This window comes from Melanotaenia boesemani, chromosome 8 (assembly GCF_017639745.1).
Source record: "Melanotaenia boesemani isolate fMelBoe1 chromosome 8, fMelBoe1.pri, whole genome shotgun sequence".
NCBI lineage: Eukaryota > Metazoa > Chordata > Actinopteri > Atheriniformes > Melanotaeniidae > Melanotaenia > Melanotaenia boesemani.
In genome coordinates, this window is record NC_055689.1 from 30,885,065 (window position 1) to 30,906,495 (window position 21,431).

At 38.4% G+C, this 21,431-nt stretch overlaps 3 protein-coding genes and 1 long non-coding RNA gene across 4 annotated transcripts; all 4 read left to right on the top strand.

The window, feature by feature from the left end:
• The first annotated feature begins 361 nt into the window (after positions 1-361).
• On the top strand, positions 362-2,041 carry LOC121644050 (E3 ubiquitin/ISG15 ligase TRIM25-like). Its single transcript, XM_041991747.1, has 2 exons — positions 362-1,398; positions 1,473-2,041. The coding sequence occupies exons 1-2, from the start codon at positions 391-393 to the stop codon at positions 1,965-1,967; spliced, it is 1,503 nt and encodes a 500-aa protein (XP_041847681.1). The 5' UTR covers positions 362-390; the 3' UTR covers positions 1,968-2,041.
• Positions 2,042-7,289: 5,248 nt separating this feature from the next.
• LOC121644040 (tripartite motif-containing protein 16-like) lies at positions 7,290-9,501 on the top strand. The gene has a single exon (XM_041991736.1). It carries the CDS (start codon positions 7,373-7,375, stop codon positions 9,026-9,028), a length of 1,656 nt encoding a protein of 551 aa, XP_041847670.1. The 5' UTR covers positions 7,290-7,372; the 3' UTR covers positions 9,029-9,501.
• Positions 9,502-11,141: 1,640 nt separating this feature from the next.
• On the top strand, positions 11,142-12,591 carry LOC121644081. Its single transcript, XR_006011222.1, has 2 exons — positions 11,142-11,256; positions 12,536-12,591. It is a non-coding gene; the product is annotated as an uncharacterized LOC121644081 (long non-coding RNA).
• Positions 12,592-15,684: 3,093 nt separating this feature from the next.
• On the top strand, positions 15,685-17,471 carry LOC121644046 (tripartite motif-containing protein 16-like). Its single transcript, XM_041991743.1, has one exon. It carries the CDS (start codon positions 15,740-15,742, stop codon positions 17,393-17,395), a length of 1,656 nt encoding a protein of 551 aa, XP_041847677.1. The 5' UTR covers positions 15,685-15,739; the 3' UTR covers positions 17,396-17,471.
• Positions 17,472-21,431: the final 3,960 nt, after the last annotated feature.

Consider the following 21,431-nt stretch of genomic DNA (forward strand, 5'->3'; position numbering starts at 1 on the left):
CGTTTTCTGCCATCCATGACTTAATGTCTAAAATACAGATTAAAAGGATGTTCACTGGCTCATAGGTTTGATTGTTTGTTTTGTGTGTTTATTCTAGAAAAAAAGAAACTAATGCTGATACTCTGAACCTCTGTACCTCCTGAAATCACTCACTGATTAACTTCCTTCTTCTACCTGATTTCAAACACAGCAGCTCCACTCTAAAGAAATATTTACTAGATCCCTCCCCTTCAGATCTGCAGTTGGATGATGGGTGGAATCAACGTGGTGAAATGAAAGAGCTGATAGGATCCGTTCTCTGAACAAATACATGATTTGTAGATCAGAGCTCAGACTAGTTTTATGTTTGAGGAACTTAAACTAACACAGTCGCTGTTACTGCGAGGTGAAATGGCGGAGAAAGGAAATCAGCTGGACAGAGAAACCTTCTCTTGTTCCATCTGTGTGGATCTACTGAAGGATCCGGTGACTATTCCCTGTGGACACAGCTACTGCATGAACTGTATTAAATCCCACTGGGATGGAGAGGACCAGAAGGGAATCTACAGCTGCCATCAATGCAGGAAAACTTTCACACCGAGACCTGTCCTGGAGAAAAACACCATGTTAGCAGTTTTAGTAAAGCAGTTGAAGAAGGCTGGACTCCAAGCTGCTCCTGCTGATCACTGCTATGCTGGACCTGAAGATGTGGTCTGTGATTTCTGCTCTGGGAGAAAACTGAAAGCCATCAAGTCCTGTTTATTCTGTCTGGCCTCTTACTGTGAGAAACACCTTCAGCCTCATTATGATGTGGCTCCATTAAAGAAACACAAGCTGGTGGAGCCCTCCAAGAACCTCCAGGAGAACATCTGCTCTCGTCATGATGAGGTGATGAAGATGTTCTGCCGTACTGATCAGAAGTGTATCTGTTATCTCTGCCCTGTGGATGAACATAAAGGCCACGACACAGTCTCAGCTGCAGCAGAAAGGACTGAGAGGCAGAGAGAGCTGGAGGTGAGTCGACAAGAAATCCAGCAGAGAATCCAGGACAGAGAGAAAGATGTGAAGCTGCTTCAACAGGAGGTGGAGGCCATCAATCACTCTGCTGATAAAACAGTGGAGGACAGTGAGAAGATCTTCACTCAGCTGATCCGTCTCATCCAGAAAAGAAGCTCTGATGTGAAGCAGCAGATCAGATCCCAGCAGGAAACTGAAGTGAGTGGAGTCAAAGAGCTTCAGGAGAAGCTGGAGCAGGAGATCACTGAGCTGAAGAGGAAAGACGCTGAGCTGAAGCAGCTCTCACACACAGAGGATCACAACCAGTTTCTACACAACTACCCCTCACTGTCAGCACTCAGTGAGTCTACACACTCATCCACCATCAATATCCGTCCTCTGAGATACTTTGAGGATGTGACAGCAGCTGTGTCAGAGCTCAGAGATAAACTACAGGACATTCTGACAGACAGATGGACAAACATCCATCCAAACAGATGGATCCAAACACAGCACACACACATCTGTTACTGTCAGAGGGAAACAGAAAGGTGACATTTATTAAACAAGATCAGTCTTATTCTAGTCATCCAGAGAGATTCACTGAATACTTGCAGGTTCTGAGTAGAGAGAGTCTGACTGGACGTTGTTACTGGGAGGTGAAAGTTAGAGGACAGGTTTCTGTAGCAGTCGCATACAAGAATATCAGCAGAAAAGGAGATGACAGCAGATTTGGATGTAATGACAAATCCTGGTCATTATATTGTTTCCAAAACAGTTCTGAGTTTTACTACAACAAGATCAGAACCTCCATCTCAGGTCCTCGGTCCTCCAGAGTAGGAGTGTATCTGGATCACAGAGCAGGTATTCTGTCCTTCTACAGCGTCTCTGGAACCAGGACTCTCCTCCACAGAGTCCAGACCACATTCACTCAGCCGCTCTATGCTGGAGTTGGAATTTATTCTGATCCTGGAAGTGTCAAGTTTTGTTAACCTGATTAGACAAAAGTAACTGAGGCTTCAGATTATTTTATAATCATTTTGTGTCATTGTTCTTGTCTTGTCAAATTTTTCCTTCTTGTTCTTCTGTTTTCTTCTTGTTTATATTTTTGGGGGTGTTTTTGTTTTTTTTTTGTTTTGTTTGTTTGTTTTCTTTTTTTTTTGTTTTTTTTTTGTTTGTTTTTTTTACTTTCTATAAATTTTATCAAAGAAAAAAATAAATTCTTCTGTGAATTATTTTCTCCATCAAAGATCATGTTTATAGACTCAGTAAAGACGATTTATTAAACAGATGAAAAAGTGTAAAAACTGAGTTCATGTTTGAAGACATTTAGTTGAGTCCTGACATGTTAAATAACAGATGTGTCAGTGTGAGCTTGACATGATTTCATGGGTTGTGTTTTCTTCATCTTCTTCTTTAACTTGTGTTGATTCACATTGAGGCTCATCAGATGTAAAGTTTGTATTTTCAGCTCATTTTGTCTGAGGTGTAATATTTCAGTCTGAAAGAAACATGTTGACTCATTTTAAGTATCAATACATAATAACTGATGCTTGATGGACATTTATATGGAGAGTTTTTCTTTGTAATGATGCTCTCTGGCAGATAGATCATGTGTGTGATACTAAACATGAAACCTTTGTAGTTTTATTGTTTACTCTGCATGTTGATACTTATATATGTGATGCTGTGAGTGTATCATGTGTGTTCTGGTGTTTCAGACAGAATATCTGTGGAAAAGGGACTTTTAAATTTACATTTTCTCCTTAAATAAAGATTAAACAAGTGAAATCAGATCATGTGCATACTTGAATGAAGGGAGGAAAGCTCCTCCCCCAGAATACCTGCTCTGCTCTGATTGGTTGACAACAAAGACCTGAGAAAATACCCACAATTCTTTATCATTTCTGTTTTTGCTGTAATTTATTGTTTATATAAACTCTTATCATTTTTTTTTACATTTCTCCTAGACAAAACAAACTAAAATACAATTTTAAAATGGATTAAATAATGTTTTTTTATTCAAATTGTTAAAACAGATGAATGAATATGTGCATAATATGTAATATTTTAACAAAAATGTCTACTGTGGCTTTAAACTTCTGGTCACTAAAAATAAAACTGTATCACACTTAATAAAATTAGATGCCTAAACCAACTCAGATGTCACAAAATATTGCTGGTATTTCTTTTTAAGGAGCATAGAGGAGGTTTGTCATTCAGGCATGTTAATGTAAAACCAGTCAATGAGCAACACCACAGAGCAGAATGGTTACAGGATATTTTCCTCTTCAACACCTCGGTGGACATTTCCAGCTTTGAAGCAGTCTTCTCTGTCATATGATAAAATCACTTATTTGGATTTAGAAGTTTCATTTTCACATCTCTGCAGCTAAACCAGTGGCACAGTTTTCTAAAACCAGAACGCAGTGAATTGAGTATATTTACTTATACATGTATTCTTCTTTCTAAATAAAAAGGTGGAACTCAAACGGTGGTTGGGTGTTTTTACTGGTGTCCTAAAATACCTGTACATTTTGTTTATTGTTACATAACATAAACCCTGTTTCTGCCTTCTTTCTCAGATTAATGGACCTATTTCAGGTGCAGGGGCCACAGCAGTGACGTATTCTGTTTCCAAGATGGCTGCTGGACGCTACCAGAGGGTGGTGCAGCAGTTTGGCAGGACTCTGCAGGATGAAACTTTGTTTTTATGCTAAGTGCTTCATAATGTTCCTCACCCTCATGTATTTATGAACAGTGAGTGTGTTCAGGAGTGTGATGGCACACTGCCCCCTACAGGAAGATTGTGGGTTTACAGCTTTGACTGAGGAAACATTTGTGATGTTGAATTTTCCCTTCAAACCATCTCCATCTAGATTTATTCTTTGATCATTTTTATTTATTTAAAAATATCCCTGATGTTTTTTTTCTGTTACTTTGTGTTTATTTAAAGATTTATTCTGTAAATGTTCATTATTAGGTGTTCACATTGAATGTACTCCATGTTGTTCGTGACTTATTTTAAATCACATTAAATATAATTCTTGTGTTATTTAATTTTCTCTTTGTTTTCGGGAAGCTTAAATCAGATGATCCAGAGCTTCAGGAGTTCTTCAGTTTTCATACAACATATAAACATGGACAAAAATGATGGTTTCCTTAACTTAATATTTAGTTTCACAACCTTTTGTTTCAGTCATCGCAGTCAAGTGATTTCTGTAACTCTTAATCAGACTTCTCTACCTGTCCACAGGTATTTTAGCCCAATCCTTGTCACCAAATTGCTCCAGATGTCTCAGGTTTGAAGGGTTTCTTCTCCAGACTGAATGTTTCTACTCCTTTTACAAGACACTCAACAGGATCTATTAATGAGGTGATTGTTTCTGCAGCATCTCACAAACTGACTGACCAGTTCTCTGTACTCAGCTTCTTGTCCATCCCTGATACACCCCACAGTTAGAGAAGCCAAACCAGGCCAACTTTATTTATAAAAAACTTTTAAAACAGTAAGTAATGAACAGTAACAATAGAAAGAATATAAAACATGTAAAAAGACATAAAATAAATATAAAAACAAACAATGTAAAATAAGACCACAACTACTACAATAATTAAAACAAGATAAAAAATATATAAAAAACAAAAATAATATTAAAATAATTAATATAATCAACTCTCACACTGGGTCAAAGACCAAAGAGAAGAAATGGGTTTTAAGCAGAGATGTAAAAATGGACAGTGAGGAGGTTTGTCTAACATACGGTGGCAGCGAGTTCCATAATCAAGGAGCTGCAAAAGTTCTGTCCCCTCTGAGCTCACGTCGCGTCCTTGGCACATCCAAGATCAACTGGTCAGCTGACCGGAGTGACCGGGGAGGCGGGGGGTGGACATGCAACAGCTCAGAGAGGTAGAACGGGACAAGACCATTCACTGTCTTAAAAACAAATAGAAGAATATTTAAATGAAACCTAATAAGAACAGGCAGTGAAGCTAAAACAGGGGAAATGTGCTCTCTCCTCCGTGTACCTGTTAAAAGACATACAGCAGCTTTTTGCTCCAGCTGGAGACGAGATAAAGATGACGGAGAAAGACCAACATAGTGAGCTGCAGTAATCCAGCCATGTTGTGATGAAAGCATGGATCACTGTCTAAAATTCTTTTCTCAAAAGGTTAAGTTTGATCTTGGCCAGAGTATTTCTGCAGATGACAGAATGACATCATAAATACATTAAACCAAAACAAAATGGGAAAGAAGGGAAAGATAGATATAACAGAAGAAGAGTGGAAAACAATATAGACATATCAGTGGAAAACTATCAGCCCACAGAGTTGGAAGGAATTTAACTGGAAAAGTCTGATAAGATATTTTATTACACCTGAACAGAAATCTCACTATGAACTTCCCGACCTGCTGGAGAAATTCTGGAAACACAAATGCAAATCATTTTTAATGTTTTATGGGACTGTCCTGTTATTAAAAGTTACTGCAGTGAATACATGATGTAGTACAAGACATATTTGGAAGTAATCTGCCTCTGGAAAGAAACTTTTTTTTTATTTTTTGGACTTGAATGACCAACAAACGATCAGCATTTGTTCACTATGATGCTGGTGGCGAGAACAAAGGCCCCCATGGAAAATGGCTTTTACAGGAGAGCCTAACTTTGACGATGAGGATGGACATCATGATGGATATTTAATGGATGGAGAGAATAACAGCAGAGATGAATTACAAGAGAAACATGTTTGTTTCATGCTGGAAGAAATGGATAAACTTTATATGACCGCAGACTAGCTTACCGGTATGCAAGCAAGGTGGAGTGACAGCGGAGACAGCCAGTCATACAAGAGATGGCAGAGCCAATGGAGGAGCTTGTGGGCGGTCTAAACCAAGAGAAAAAGCTTCAGCTTGAGCAGACATTTTCCACTTGGTCTTAGTAATTGATGCGTCTCTGTTTACTGTAGCAAAACAATGTTTTTGGACAGTAAAAAGCGCAGGAGACCAAAACGGCCTTTTGAAAAAGTGCAGGGGACATGTCCATGTCCCCTGTGTCCCCCCCTAAATTTACGTCTATGTCTGCAACCTTTAAGTCCAGCTAAATAAATGTCGTTTAAAGCAACAAATGTTACAAGACCTTTTTAAAAAATACAACATATATATTTTTGATAAATATCTACTATAGAAATTTTGTTGTTTTTTTAAAAAATAACTACATTTTTATTTCTATTTTTAGGTTTTAAAATAATGACAAGCATAAAACCTTTGCAAAAGGGGGATCGACAATCTTCCTTCTATATAAATGTGATATTTGTTGAAATTTATGTTAAAAGAATTTATATTATTGGTACTTTTAGTGTCTTTATGGTGTAGAAGTTCAAAGCAATTATTCCACATAAAAAACTTAATATTGGCTAAAACCCTATATTTCTTAACATATCTTTATTAAAAAACATTAGTTAGTTCTTTAGTAATTTTAGCCATGTATGACCTTCTTTTAAAGGTAAAGGATGTTTTGCATGTAACAGTGGGATTAATTGCAATTAATTGCAAGATTTCATGCAGTTAATCATGATTAAAAATTGTAATCGCTGCCCAGCACTAAAATGAAGTAAAATAACAAAAGGGTGGAAGGGGTGGTGTAGTTTGGTTTTAGAAACATGAATGTTTACTACTGTCCTCTGGTCATCAAGAAGGTTCTTCCACAAATGTGGATCACAGGAAGAGAAAGTTCTCTCATGGATTTTAGGTCTAACTTGTGGAATTTTTGAACAATCTTTTCCTGAAGACCAGAGGGTTCTCAGAGGCTCATTATGTAAAAGGAATCCAGGACCAAGATCATTAAAAGCCTTAAAATCCAGTACAAGAATTTTAGGAAGCCAATTCAGATACTTTAAAACAGGAGTTTTATGGGCTGTGCAGCTGCTTTCTGGAGGAGCTTCTTCTTATTTAAGCTTCCACGGCTTCAATAATTTTCTTTAGGAGGCCAGAAAGTTGAGCTTTATAATGATTAATCCTGGAGGTAATAAAGTCAGTAAAAGTTTCTTTGCAAAAGTTTCAGATGAAAACTTTAAGGTTAAAGTGATTAAAGTTATTATCATACAAAGAGTTAATCAGACATTATTTCTGTCAAACCACACCTCCTGAGATGATTACTGGTTAACCTCCTCCTTCTTCCTGCTCTCAAACACAGCAGCTCCACTCTAAACACATATTTCCTTGTTCCCTCCCCTTCAGATCTGTATTTGGATGATGGGTGGAACCAACATGTGGTGAAATGGAAGAGCTGACAGGCTCTGTTCTCTGAACAAACACATGATTTGTAAATCAGAGTTCAGACTAGTTTCATGTTTGAGGAAGTGAAACTTAATACAGTCGCTGTTACTGAGAGGTGAAATGGCAGAGAAAGGAAATCAGCTGGACCGAGAAACCTTCTCTTGTTCCATCTGTCTGGATCTACTGAAGGATCCGGTGACTATTCCCTGTGGACACAGTTACTGCATGAACTGTATTAAAAGCTTCTGGGATGGAGAGGATCAGAAGGGAGTCTACAGCTGCCCTCAATGCAGGAAAACTTTCACACCGAGACCTGTCCTGGAGAAAAGCACCATGTTAGCAGCTTTAGTGGAGCAGCTGAAGAAGACTGGACTCCAAGCTGCTCCTGCTGATCACTGCTATGCTGGACCTGAAGATGTGGCCTGTGATTTCTGCTCTGGAAGAAAACTGAAAGCCATCAAGTCCTGTTTAGTCTGTCTGGCCTCTTACTGTGAGAAACACCTTCAGCCTCATTATGATGTGGCTCCATTAAAGAAACACAAGCTGGTGGAGCCCTCCAAGAACCTCCAGGAGAACATCTGCTCTCGTCATGATGAGGTGATGAAGATGTTCTGCCGTACTGATCAGAAGTGTATCTGTTATCTCTGCTCTGTGGATGAACATAAAGGCCACGACACAGTCTCAGCTGCAGCAGAAAGGACTGAGAGGCAGAGAGAGCTGGAGGTGAGTCGACAAGAAATCCAGCAGAGAATCCAGGACAGAGAGAAAGATGTGAAGCTGCTTCAACAGGAGGTGGAGGCCATCAATCACTCTGCTGATAAAACAGTGGAGGACAGTGAGCAGATCTTCACTGAGCTGATCCGTCTCATCCAGAAAAGAAGCTCTGATGTGAAGCAGCAGATCAGATCCCAGCAGGAAACTGAAGTGAGTGGAGTCAAAGAGCTTCAGGAGAAGCTGGAGCAGGAGATCACTGAGCTGAAGAGGAAAGACGCTGAGCTGAAGCAGCTCTCACACACAGAGGATCACAACCAGTTTCTACACAACTACCCCTCACTGTCAGCACTCAGTGAGTCTACACACTCATCCAGCATCAATATCCGTCCTCTGAGATACTTTGAGGATGTGACAGCAGCTGTGTCAGAGCTCAGAGATAAACTACAGGACATTCTGACAGACAGATGGACAAACATCTCACTGACAGTCACTGATGTGGATGTTTTACTGTCACAACCAGAACCAAAGAGCAGAGCTGGATTCTTAAAATATTCATGTGAAATCACACTGGATCCAAACACAGCACACACACAGCTGTTACTGTCAGAGGGAAACAGAAAGGTGACCGATTTGGATCAATATCAGTCTTATTCTAGTCATCCAGACAGATTCACTGAATACTATCAGGTTCTGAGTAGAGAGAGTCTGACTGGACGTTGTTACTGGGAGGTGAAAGTTAGAGGACAGGTTTATGTAGCAGTCGCATACAAGAATATCAGCAGAAAAGGATATGAAAGTGGATTTGGATGTAATGACAAATCTTGGTCATTATATTGTTACCAAAACAGTTATGAGTTTTACTACAACAAGATCAGAACCTCCATCTCAGGTCCTCGGTCCTCCAGAGTAGGAGTGTATCTGAATCACAGAGCAGGTATTCTGTCCTTCTACAGCGTCTCTAGAAACATGACTCTCCTCCACAGAGTCCAGACAACATTCACTCAGCCTCTCTATAATGGAGTTGGACTTTATTCTGATCCTGGAAGTGTCAAGTTTTGTTAACCTGATTAGACAAAAGTAACTGAGGCTTCAGATTATTTTATAATCATTTTGTGTCATTGTTCTTCTCTTGTCAACTTAGTTTTCTTCTTGTTTATATTTTTGGGGTTTTTTTTGTTTTGTTTTGTTTGTTTGTTTGTTTTCTTCTGTTTTCTTCATCAAAGATCATGTTTATAGACTCGGTAAAGACGATTTATTAAACAGATGAAAAAGTGTAAAAACTGAGTTCATGTTTGAAGACATTTAGTTGAGTGCTGACATGTTAAATAACAGATGTGTCAGTGTGAGCTTGACATGATTTCATGGGTTGTGTTTTCTTCATCTTCTTCTTTAACTTGTGTTGATTCACATTGAGGCTCATCAGATGTAAAGTTTGTATTTTCAGCTCATTTTGTCTGAGGTGTAATATTTCAGTCTGAAAGAAACATGTTGACTCATTTTAAGCATCAATACATAATAACTGATGCTTGATGGAGATTTATATACTGAACATGAAACTTTAAATTTTATGCATGTTGATACTTATATATGTGATGCTGTGAGTGTATTGTGTGTGTTCTGGTGTTTCAGACAGAATATCTGTGGAAAACAGGCTTTAAATTGACTTTTTCTGCTTGAATAAACATTAAACTAGTGAAATCAGATCAAGTGCATACTTGAATGAAGGGAGGAAAGCTCCTCCCCCAGAATACCTGCTCTGCTCTGATTGGTTGACAACAAAGACCTGAGCAGAAAATACCCACAATTCTTTATCATTTCTGTTTTTGCTGTAATTTATTGTTTCTATAAACTCTTACCATTTTTTTTACATTTCTCCTAGACAAAACAAACTAAAGTACAATTTTAAAATGGATTAAATAATGTTTTTTTTTATTTCAAAATTGTTAAAACAGATGAATGAATATGTGCATAATATGTAATATTTTAATAAAAAATGTCTTCTGTGGCTTTAAACTTCTGGTCCCCAAAAAATAAAACTGTATCACACTTAATAAAATTAGATGCCTAAACCAACTCAGATGTCACAAAATATTGCTGGTATTTCTTTTTAAGGAGCATAGAGGAGGTTTGTCATCAGGCATGTTAATGTAAAACCAGTCAATGAGCAACACCACAGAGCAGAATGGTTACAGGATATTTTCCTCTTCAACACCTCGGTGGACATTTCCAGCTTTGAAGCAGTCTTCTCTGTCATGTGATAAAATCACTCATTTGGATTTAGAAGTTTCATTTTCACATCTCTGCAGCTAAACCAGTGGCACAGTTTTCTAAAACCAGAACGCAGTGAATTGAGTATATTTACTTATACATATATTCTTCTTTCTAAATAAAAAGGTGGAACTCAAACGGTGGTTGAGTGTTTTTACTGGTGTCCTAAAATACCTGTACATTTTGTTTATTGTTACATAACATAAACCCTGTTTCTGCCGTCTTTCTCAGATAAATGGACCTATTTCAGGTGCAGGGGCCACAGCAGTGACGTATTCTGTTTCCAAGATGGCTGCTGGACGCTACCAGAGGGTGGTGCACCAGTTTGGCAGGACTCTGCAGGATGAAACTTTGTTTTTATGCTAAGTGCTTCATAATGTTCCTCACCCTCATGTATTTATGAACAGTGAGTGTGATCAGGAGTGTGATGGCACACTGCCCCCTACAGGAAGATTGTGGGTTTACAGCTTTGACTGAGGAAACATTTGTGATGTTGAATTTTCCCTTCAAACCATCTCCATCTAGATTTATTCTTTGATCATTTTTATTTATTTAAAAACATCCCTGATGTTTTTTTTCTGTTACTTTGTGTTTATTTAAAGATTTAGTCTGTAAATGTTCATTATTAGGTGTTCACATTGAATGTACTCCATGTTGTTTGTGACTTATTTTAAATCACATTAAATATAATTCTTGTGTTATTTAATTTTCTCTTTGTTTTCTGGAAGCTTAAATCAGATGATCCAGAGCTTCAGGAGTTCTTCAGTTTTCATACAACATATAAACATGGACAAAAATGATGGTTTCCTTAACTTAATATTTAGTTTCACAACCTTTTGTTTCAGTCATCGCAGTCAAGTGATTTCTGTAACTCTTAATCAGACTTCTCTACCTGTCCACAGGTATTTTGGCCCAATCCTTGTCACCAAATTGCTCCAGATGTCTCAGGTTTGAAGGGTTTCTTCTCCAGACTGAATGTTTCTACTCCTTTTACAAGACACTCAACAGGATCTATTAATGAGGTGATTGTTTCTGCAGCATCTCACAAACTGACTGACCAGTTCTCTGTACTCAGCTTCTTGTCCACCCCTGATACACCCCACAGTTAGAGAAGCCAAACCAAGCCAACTTTATTTATAAAAAACTTTTAAAACAGTGAGTAATGAACAGTAACAATAGAAAGAATATAAAACATGTAAAAAGACATAAAATAAATATAAAAACAAACAATGTAAAATAAGACCACAACTACTACAATAATTAAAACAAGATAAAAAATATATAAAAAACAAAAATAATATTAAAATAATAATATAATCAACTCTCACACTGGGTCAAAGACCAAAGAGAAGAAATGGGTTTTAAGCAGAGATGTAAAAATGGACAGTGAGGAGGTTTGTCTAACATACGATGGCAGCGAGTTCCATAATCAAGGAGCTGCAAAAGTTCTGTCCCCTCTGAGCTCACGTCGCGTCCTTGGCACATCCAAGATCAACTGGTCAGCTGACCGGAGTGACCGGGGAGGCGGGGGGTGGACATGCAACAGCTCAGAGAGGTAGGACGGGACAAGACCATTCACTGTCTTAAAAACAAATAGAAGAATATTTAAATGAAACCTAATAAGAACAGGCAGTGAAGCTAAAACAGGGGAAATGTGCTCTCTCCTCCGTGTACCTGTTAAAAGACGTACAGCAGCTTTTTGCTCCAGCTGGAGACGAGATAAAGATGACGGAGAAAGACCAACATAGTGAGCTGCAGTAATCCAGCCATGTTGTGATGAAAGCATGGATCACTGTCTAAAATTCTTTTCTCAAAAGGTTAAGTTTGATCTTGGCCAGAGTATTTCTGCAGATGACAGAATGACATCATAAATACATTAAACCAAAACAAAATGGGAAAGAAGGGAAAGATAGATATAACAGAAGAAGAGTGGAAAACAATATAGACATATCAGTGGAAAACTATCAGCCCACAGAGTTGGAAGGAATTTAACTGGAAAAGTCTGATAAGATATTTTATTACACCTGAACAGAAATCTCACTATGAACTTCCCGACCTGCTGGAGAAATTCTGGAAACACAAATGCAAATCATTTTTAATGTTTTATGGGACTGTCCTGTTATTAAGAGTTACTGCAGTGAATACATGATGTAGTACAAAACATATTTGGAAGTAATCTGCCTCTGGAAAGAAACTTTTTTTTTTATTTTTTGGACTTGAATGACCAACAAGCGATCAGTATTTGTTCACTATGATGCTGGTGGCGAGAAAAAGGCCCTCATGGAAAAATGGCTTTTACAGGAGAGCCTAACTTTGAAGATGAGGATGGACATCATGATGGACATTTACAGGATGGAGAGAATAACAGCAGAGATGAATTACAAGAGAAACATGTTTGTTTCATGCTGGAAGAAATGGATAAACTTTATACTGCCACGCAGGACGGACTTTGACTCTGCCAGCCTGAGATAACACACTGTGTGTTTTACAACAACCACATCTTACTACCCATGTATTCATGTTCTTTTGTTTTCTGTGTTTATTCTGGAAAAAAAACCCAGTCGTGCTGATGCTGTGTGACTATGAATGGACATGTTAAATTAGGGGCTGAATGTTAATGAAAAGTAAATGAAACATAACTTTAAATAAAGTTTAAGTTTGAAATTCCCTTTTAAATTCAGACAGACTGAGATTGTTGTTGTTAGACCAGAAAAATTCAGGATAAAATTGTGGAGTTTTGTAATTAGTCTGGATGATATTAACTTGACTTCCAGTATTCCAGCGAGAAATACTGGAGCTGTTTTAAACCAGGATTTGTCCTTTGGCTTGCATTTAGAATAGAATAGAATAGAAATACTTTATTAATCCCTTCAGAGAGCCCTCAGGGAAATTTGGGTACCAGCAGCAATACAACACCAACAGTAAAGCAGGACAAGCACAAGACACAATAAATACAGGTACAAAGCAAAATAGAGGCAAATAGAATGCAATAAATATAACAATAATAACAATAAGATAAGTTAAATAAAACAATATAAACAAGCATTGCACATAGTAGAGGTGGTACAGATTCCCAGTTCACTATTGCACGTATAAGTTATTGCAACTGTTTAAATTTATTATTATATATTATTGTAAACATATTTAAAACATTTGTATATTTGTAAATTGCCTTTTGTCTGTTTGTACTTATAACTCTGTTTTTACATCTACACAACAACAGATTGCTGGTAGTGTAAATGCTCTTCACTGTACCTGGCAATAAAGCCTTTCTGATTCTGATATAAAACAGCTTTCTAGAACCATCTTCTTCCACCTACATAATATTGCTAAAATTAAGGACACTCTGTCACAGAGTGATGCAGGAAAACTAGTCCATGTTTTTCTTACTTCCAGATTGGATAACTGCAATTCTGTATTATTGGAATGTCCCAAATGTGTCCTGAAAAGTTTCCAGCTGATCCAAAATGCTGCAACAAGGGTTCTGATGAGAACTGGCAGGAGAGATCAATATCAGGCTCTCACACAGGTTTACTTGTGGTTCCTCGAGTCTCTAAGAGTACAACGGGACGCAGAGCCTTTGGCTACCAGGCCCCTCTCTTATGGAGCCAGCTGTCAGATTGGGTTCAGGAGGCAGACACCGTGTCTATCTGTAAGATCAGGCTTAAAACCTTCCTTTTTGATAAATCTTATAGTTAGGGGTTGTCTAGCCTTAGTCATGCTGCTATAGCCTTAGACTGCTGAGGGATGTCTCGTGATGCACTGAGCACTTCCTTTTCATCTCTCAGCTCTTTATCTTCCATGTATAAAGTATGACAGTATTGACATCATTAACATATTTCTCCTCTCTCAGCAGGTCTTACCAGCTAAAAGTTGCAGTGCCTGATGATCCCTCTGCCCTGTCCTCTCCACACCAACAGGTCGAGGCAGATGACTGAGCCGGGTTTTTCCGTCCCATAAAAGAGCTTTTCTTTTTCCACTGCTGCTGCCCCATGCAAGCTCAGGATGGGGACTGAGTCAAAGTTAAGTTTTGATGCAATCCATAGTTTTTCCTTATCTATTGTAATGTAACATAATGTAACTTAATCTAGGTTAACGGTATAATATTAATAATCTTAAAACATTTTGTTTATCAGTACTTTCAATAAAAGAATACACTTTAAAAGATTATTATGAGCTTTCTAAATGATAAGGATCTTAAAGTGGATATACAACTTTATGGAGCCAGTGAAGGTGTTGCAGGATGGGTGTAAGTTAGCATTTCTCTGAGTAACTTACACTGACTTTTAAAGAAGTCTCTTATGTCCACTTTTCTTTTTTTAAACATCCTTGCTGCGTCTAATTACTGAACACACAGACGCAGACAAGCACATGGACACAGACTCAAACGTTAATGTAAATTAAACTTCTGATATTACAGTCCTTCCAGTTGACTCAGGCAGAATAAACGCCAACCTGAGCAGAAGTTTTCCACTGGGTCCCAGTGCTTGATGCGTCTCTGTTTACTGTAGCAAAACAATGTTTTTGGACAGTAAAAAGCGCAGGAGACCAAAACGGTCTACCATAGTAGAGGTGGTACAGATTCCCAGTTCACTATTGCTCGTATAAGTTATTGCAACTGTTTAAATTTATTATTATATATTATTGTAAACATATTTAAAACATTTGTATATTTGTAAATTGCCTTTTGTCTGTTTGTACTTATAACTCTGTTTTTGTATCTACACAACAACAGATTGCTGGTAGTGTAAATGCTCTTCACTGTTCCTGGCAATAAATCCTTTCTGATTCTGATATAAAACAGCTTTCTAGAACCACCTTCTTCCACCTACATAATATTGCTAAAATTAAGGACACTCTGTCACAGAGTGATGCAGGAAAACTAGTCCATGTTTTTCTTACTTCCAGATTGGATAACTGCAATTCTGTATTATTGGAATGTCCTAAATGTGTCCTGAAAAGTTTCCAGCTCATCCAAAATGCTGCAACAAGGGTTCTGATGAGAACTGGCAGCAGAGATCAATATCAGGCTCGCAGACAGGTTTACTTGTGTTTCCTCGAGTCTCTAAGAGACTCAATAAGCTTCAATAATTTTCTTTAGGAGGTCAGAAAGTTCAGCTTTATAATGATTAATCCTGAAGATAATAAAGTCAGTAAAAGTTTCTTTACAACAGTTTCAGATGAAAACTTCAAGGTTAAAGTGATTAAAGTTATTATCATACAAACAGTTAATCAGACATTATTTCTGTCAAACCACACCTCCTGAGATGGTTACTGGTTAACCTCCTCCTTCTTCCTGCTCTAAAACACAGCAGCTCCACTCTAAACACGTTTCCTTGTTCCCTCCCCTTCAGATCTGCAGTTGGATGATGGGTGGAACCAACAAGAGGAAGAGCTGACAGGATCCATTCTCTGAACAAACACATGATTTGTAGATCAGAGTTCAGAGTAGTTTAATGTTTGAGGAAGTGAAACTTATTACAGTCGCTGTTACTGAGAGGTGAAATGGCGAAGAAAGGAGATCAGCTGGACCGAGAAACCTTCTCTTGTTCCATCTGTGTGGATCTACTGAAGGATCCGGTGACTATTCCCTGTGGCCACAGCTACTGCATGAACTGTATTAAAAGCTTCTGGGATGGAGAGGATCAGAAGGGAATCTACAGCTGCCCTCAATGCAGGAAAACTTTCACACCGAGACCTGTCCTGGAGAAAAGCACCATGTTAGCAGCTTTAGTGGAGCAGCTGAAGAAGACTGGACTCCAAGCTGCTCCTGCTGATCACTGCTATGCTGGACCTGAAGATGTGGCCTGTGATTTCTGCTCTGGAAGAAAACTGAAAGCCATCAAGTCCTGTTTATTCTGTCTGGCCTCTTACTGTGAGAAACACCTTCAGCCTCATTATGTTGTGGCTCCATTAAAGAAACACAAGCTGGTGGAGCCCTCCAAGAACCTCCAGGAGAACATCTGCTCTCGTCATGATGAGGTGATGAAGATGTTCTGCCGTACTGATCAGAAGTGTATCTGTTATCTCTGCCCTGTGGATGAACATAAAGGCCACGACACAGTCTCAGCTGCAGCAGAAAGGACTGAGAGGCAGAGAGAGCTGGAGGTGAGTCGACAAGAAATCCAGCAGAGAATCCAGGACAGAGAGAAAGATGTGAAGCTGCTTCAACAGGAGGTGGAGGCCATCAATCACTCTGCTGATAAAACAGTGGAGGACAGTGAGAAGATCTTCACTGAGCTGATCCGTCTCATCCAGAAAAGAAGCTCTGATGTGAAGCAGCAGATCAGATCCCAGCAGGAAACTGAAATGAGTGGAGTCAAAGAGCTTCAGAAGAAGCTGGAGCAGGAGATCACTGAGCTGAAGAGGAAAGACGCTGAGCTGAAGCAGCTCTCACACACAGAGGATCACAACCAGTTTCTACACAACTACCCCTCACTGTCAGCACTCAGTGAGTCTACACACTCATCCAGCATCAATATCCGTCCTCTGAGATACTTTGAGGATGTGACAGCAGCTGTGTCAGAGCTCAGAGATAAACTACAGGACATTCTGACAGACAGATGGACAAACATCTCACTGACAGTCACTGATGTGGATGTTTTACTGTCACAACCAGAACCAAAGAGCAGAGCTGAATTCTTAAAATATTCATGTGAAATCACACTGGATCCAAATACAGCACACACACTTCTGTTACTGTCAGAAGGAAACAGAAAAGTGACATTTATTAAACAGCATCAGTCTTATTCTAGTCATCCAGAGAGATTCACTAAATACTGTCAGGTTCTGAGTAGAGAGAGTCTGACTGGACGTTGTTACTGGGAGGTGAAAATAAAACGAGACGTTTCTGTAGCAGTCGCATACAAGAATATCAGCAGAAAAGGAGATGAAAGTGGATTTGGATGTAATGACAAATCTTGGTCATTACATTATAACCAAAAGAGTTGTAAATTTTACAACAACAGCATCAGTACCTCCATCTCAGGTCCTTGGTCCTCCAGAGTAGGAGTGTACCTGAATCACAGAGCAGGTATTCTGTCCTTCTACAGCATCTCTGGAGCCATGACTCTCCTTCACAGAGTCCAGACAACATTCACTCAGCCGCTCTATGCTGGAGTTGGGATTTATTCTGATCCTGGAAGTGTCAAGTTTTGTTAACCTGATTAGACAAAAGTAACAGAGGCTCCAGGCGATTTTATAATCTTTTTGTGTCTTTGTTCTTCTCTTGTCAACTTAGTTTTCTTCTTGTTTATATTTCTGTTTTTTTGTTGTTTTTTTTGTATTGTTTTGTTTTGTTTTTCTTTTTTATTTTACTTAAACATTTCAGATACATATCTGATGTTTCTCAAAACCACCTCATTCTGAATGTTAATTTTTATCCAACTTCTACATCACTGAAGTGAGACAGATGTCACTATTCTGTGGAGTTCCGCAAGGTTCCATCCTGGGGCCTGTTTAACATCTACATGCTCCCACTGGCACAGGTCATAAATAACAATAAAATTTGTTACCATAGCTACGCAGATGACACACAGATATATATTACAATGTCACCAGGACATTGAAGCCCTGTAGAGACTCATGGGAAATGCATTGAAGAGATTAATGACTGGATGTGCCTGAACTTTCTCCAATTAAACAAAAACAAAACTGAGGTGATGGTCTTTGGAGTGAAAGAGAAACGATTAAAGGTCACCACAGAGCTTCAGTCTATACACCTAAAAACCACCAACCAGGCCAGAAATCTGGGTGTTTTGATGGACTCAGACCTTAACTTTGAGAAACACTTTAAGGGAATTGCAAAATCAGCCTAATATCACCTTAAGATCTTAAGATCTGATGTCTCAGCAGGACCTGGAAAAACTAGTCTAGTAGTAACTAGTAGTGTCTTCACAGGTCTACCTAAAAAATCAATCAGACACCTGCACCTGATTCAAAACTCATACAACATACATCAGTGACCTCTTGACCCAGTACGAACCTGCAAGAACCCCCAGGTCATCTGGTTCCAGTTTCTTATCAATTCCCAGAGTCAGAACCAGACATGGAGAAGCTGCATTCAGCTTCTATGCTCCACATGTCTGGAACAAACTCCCAGAAAGCCTCAGATCAGCTGAAACACTCAGACCCACCTGATCTCTGCTGTATTTCAATACTTTTTACTAGGAGTCCAGATCTGCAACTGGTTCTTTTATGGTGAAATCTTGCTGTTTTTATGTAATCAATTTAATCTTTTTTAATCTTTGTTTTTCTAATGCACTTGTATTTTTTTTCCCTGCACTTTGCTGTAATGTTTTTATGTTTTGTGTAAAGCACTTTGAATTGTCTTGTGCATGAAATGTGCTATACACATAAATTTGCCTTACCTTGCCTATTCTGCTTCAGAGGAAGCAGGACATGGCAAGGTCCAATAAAAACAATGGATTAAATAAGATTATATTATAATTATGTTATTTCTAATAAAACAACAACTTAACTGATACACAAACATTGAGCATCCATATTTACCTGCATAAACACAGCGTGCTGCGTGTGACGTCACGTCTTCTGAGCATGGTGGTTACTTCAGGGCTGTAGACTGTTCACACTGGAGTCTGATGGAGGTCACTATTATATTATAATGTTAACGACCACCTGAAAAATATCACAGGTCAGCAAAGAATCAGAATCGAGCATTAAGACCTGCAGTGTGAACGTAGCATAAAATACCATTTTAAATATCCACAGAACAACTTTTTTGTATTGGTAAAACTGATAATAAAGGTTCATGCATAATGTGCAACATTTAAATTAAAATAATACCAAAAAAAATTTTTTTAAAGTTTGCTATGATTGAAAAACTTACTAATCCTCCTATACAGATAAGCCCAGAGCTCCTTTCCACTGAGAAATGCAACCAATTTGCAAACTTTTTTAGCCAAAAAATTAAAACAATTAGGCAAAATATTAATTCCACACAGTCAAACAAGAAAATTAGTCTGTGTCTAAAACCCGGAAATAATTCTGATGTCATGTCGCAATTTAAAATGGTGAATGTAAAAGTCCTACAAGAAACAGTTTGGCATTTGAAATCAACAACATGTACTCTGGACCTGATACCATCCGACTTTTTAAAAACAGTTTTTACCTCAGTAGAAAGTGATCTCCTACTGATAGTTAACAGCTCGCTGGCATCAGGCATTTTTCCCAAGTCACTAAAGATAGCTGCTATTAAGCCACTCCTAAAGAAAAGGACTCTAGATGCCTCTATAATGAACAACTATAGACCTGTCTCTAACCTCTCTTTTATTTCCAAGATTATTGAAAAAGTTGTATTTCACCAGCTTCATGACTTTTTAAATGAAAGTGGAAATCTTGATAAATTTCAGTCCGGCTTCCGACCTCATCACAGCACTGAAACAGCTCTGGTCAAAGTGCTAAATGACATTAGGTTGAATACTGATTCTGATCAAGTATCAGTCCTGGTTCTGTTGGATCTCAGTGCTGCGTTTCACACTGTAGATCACAGAATCCTGTTGCACAGGCTGGAAAACTGGGTTGGACTTTCTGGAGCGGTCCTTAATTGGTTCAGGTCCTATTTAGAAGGCCGGAGTTATTTTGTTACGATCGGCAGCTATGAATCCGAGCGAGTGGCCATGACTTGTGGAGTCCCCCAGGGGTCAGTCCTTGGACCTCTTCTGTTCAACTTGTATATGCTCCCTTTGGGTCAAATATTACAAAACTATAGCATTAGTTATCAAAGTTATGCAGATGATACACAACTTTATGTGTCTCTGTCACCAGATGACTGCAGGCCAATAGACTTAATGTGTCAGTGTCTGGAGCAAATAAACACCTGGATGAGGGAGAATTTTCTACAATTAAATGAAGACAAAACTGAGATTATTCTGTTTGGTAGCAAAGAGAAGAGGGTCAGCATTGGCAAACACCTGGAGATTCGGGCTCTTAAAATCACCAACCAAGTTCGTAACCTGGGAGTGTTGATAGACTCAGACCTGACTTTCAGCAGCCACATCAAAGCTGTCACGAAGAAGCTTTTTACCAGCTCAGAAATATCAACAGAATTAAAAGTTTAGTCTCCCAGAAAGACCAAGAAAAACTCATCCATGCATTCATCTCCAGTAGGCTGGATTACTGTAATGGTCTTTTAACAGGACTTCCTAAAAAGAGCATTAAACATCTGCAGCTCATCCAAAACGCTGCTGCTAGAGTTTTAACCAGGACTAAGAGATCTGAACACATCACACCAGTTTTAAAATCTTTACACTGGCTTCCAGTCAGTCACAGAATAGATTTTAAAACCCTTCTGCTTGTTTACAAATCCCAGAATGGTTTAGGCCCAGAATACATCTGGGATATGTTCAGAGAATATAAACCTAGCAGAGGTCTTAGGTCCAAAGACTCTGGTCAACTAGTCCAGACCAGAGTCCAGACTAAACATGGAAAAGCAGCATTTAGCTGTTATGCTGCAAACAAATAGAACAAACTGCCAGTGGAGATTAAACTTTCCCCAAATGTAGACATTTTTAAATCCAGGTTAAAAACATTTCTTTTCTCATGCGCCTATACATGAAATCTGCACGTTAACTTTTTTAACTTATCTTGCTTTTAATCATTTTAATGTAATTTATTATTTTATTGTGATTATGTGTTGATTATGTGTTGATGCCTTTTACTATTCTAAGTATCTGTAATGTCTTTGTTTTATGTAAAGCACTTTGAATTGTCCTGTACATTTCACTGTGTAAATTTTATTGATGAATTTTCTGAATTATTGTCGGTTATCTCTACTGATTTTAACCATTTCATCTTAACTGGGGATTTTAACATTCACATAGATAACATGACGGATGGTAATGTCAAGGAATTTTGTTCCATATTGGACATGTTTGGTTTGTGGCAACATGTTAAACAACCGACCCACATTCGAGGTCACATTCTGGACCTGGTTATTTCAAAGGGTGTTGATATTTCTTCTGTTGCGGTCACTGACTTGGCCTTGTCTGACCATTTTTGTATTTTGTTTGATTTACTGATCACTCAGAATGTTCAACCAACCTGCTTCTCCGTTAGGAAGAGGTACATTAATGAAAGAACAAGTGCTAAGTTTGTGGAGGCCATAGCTATGTTACCAACAACCAGTGCAGAGTCAGTTGATAGACTCCTGGATAATTTCAATCTGAAAATCTTGAAT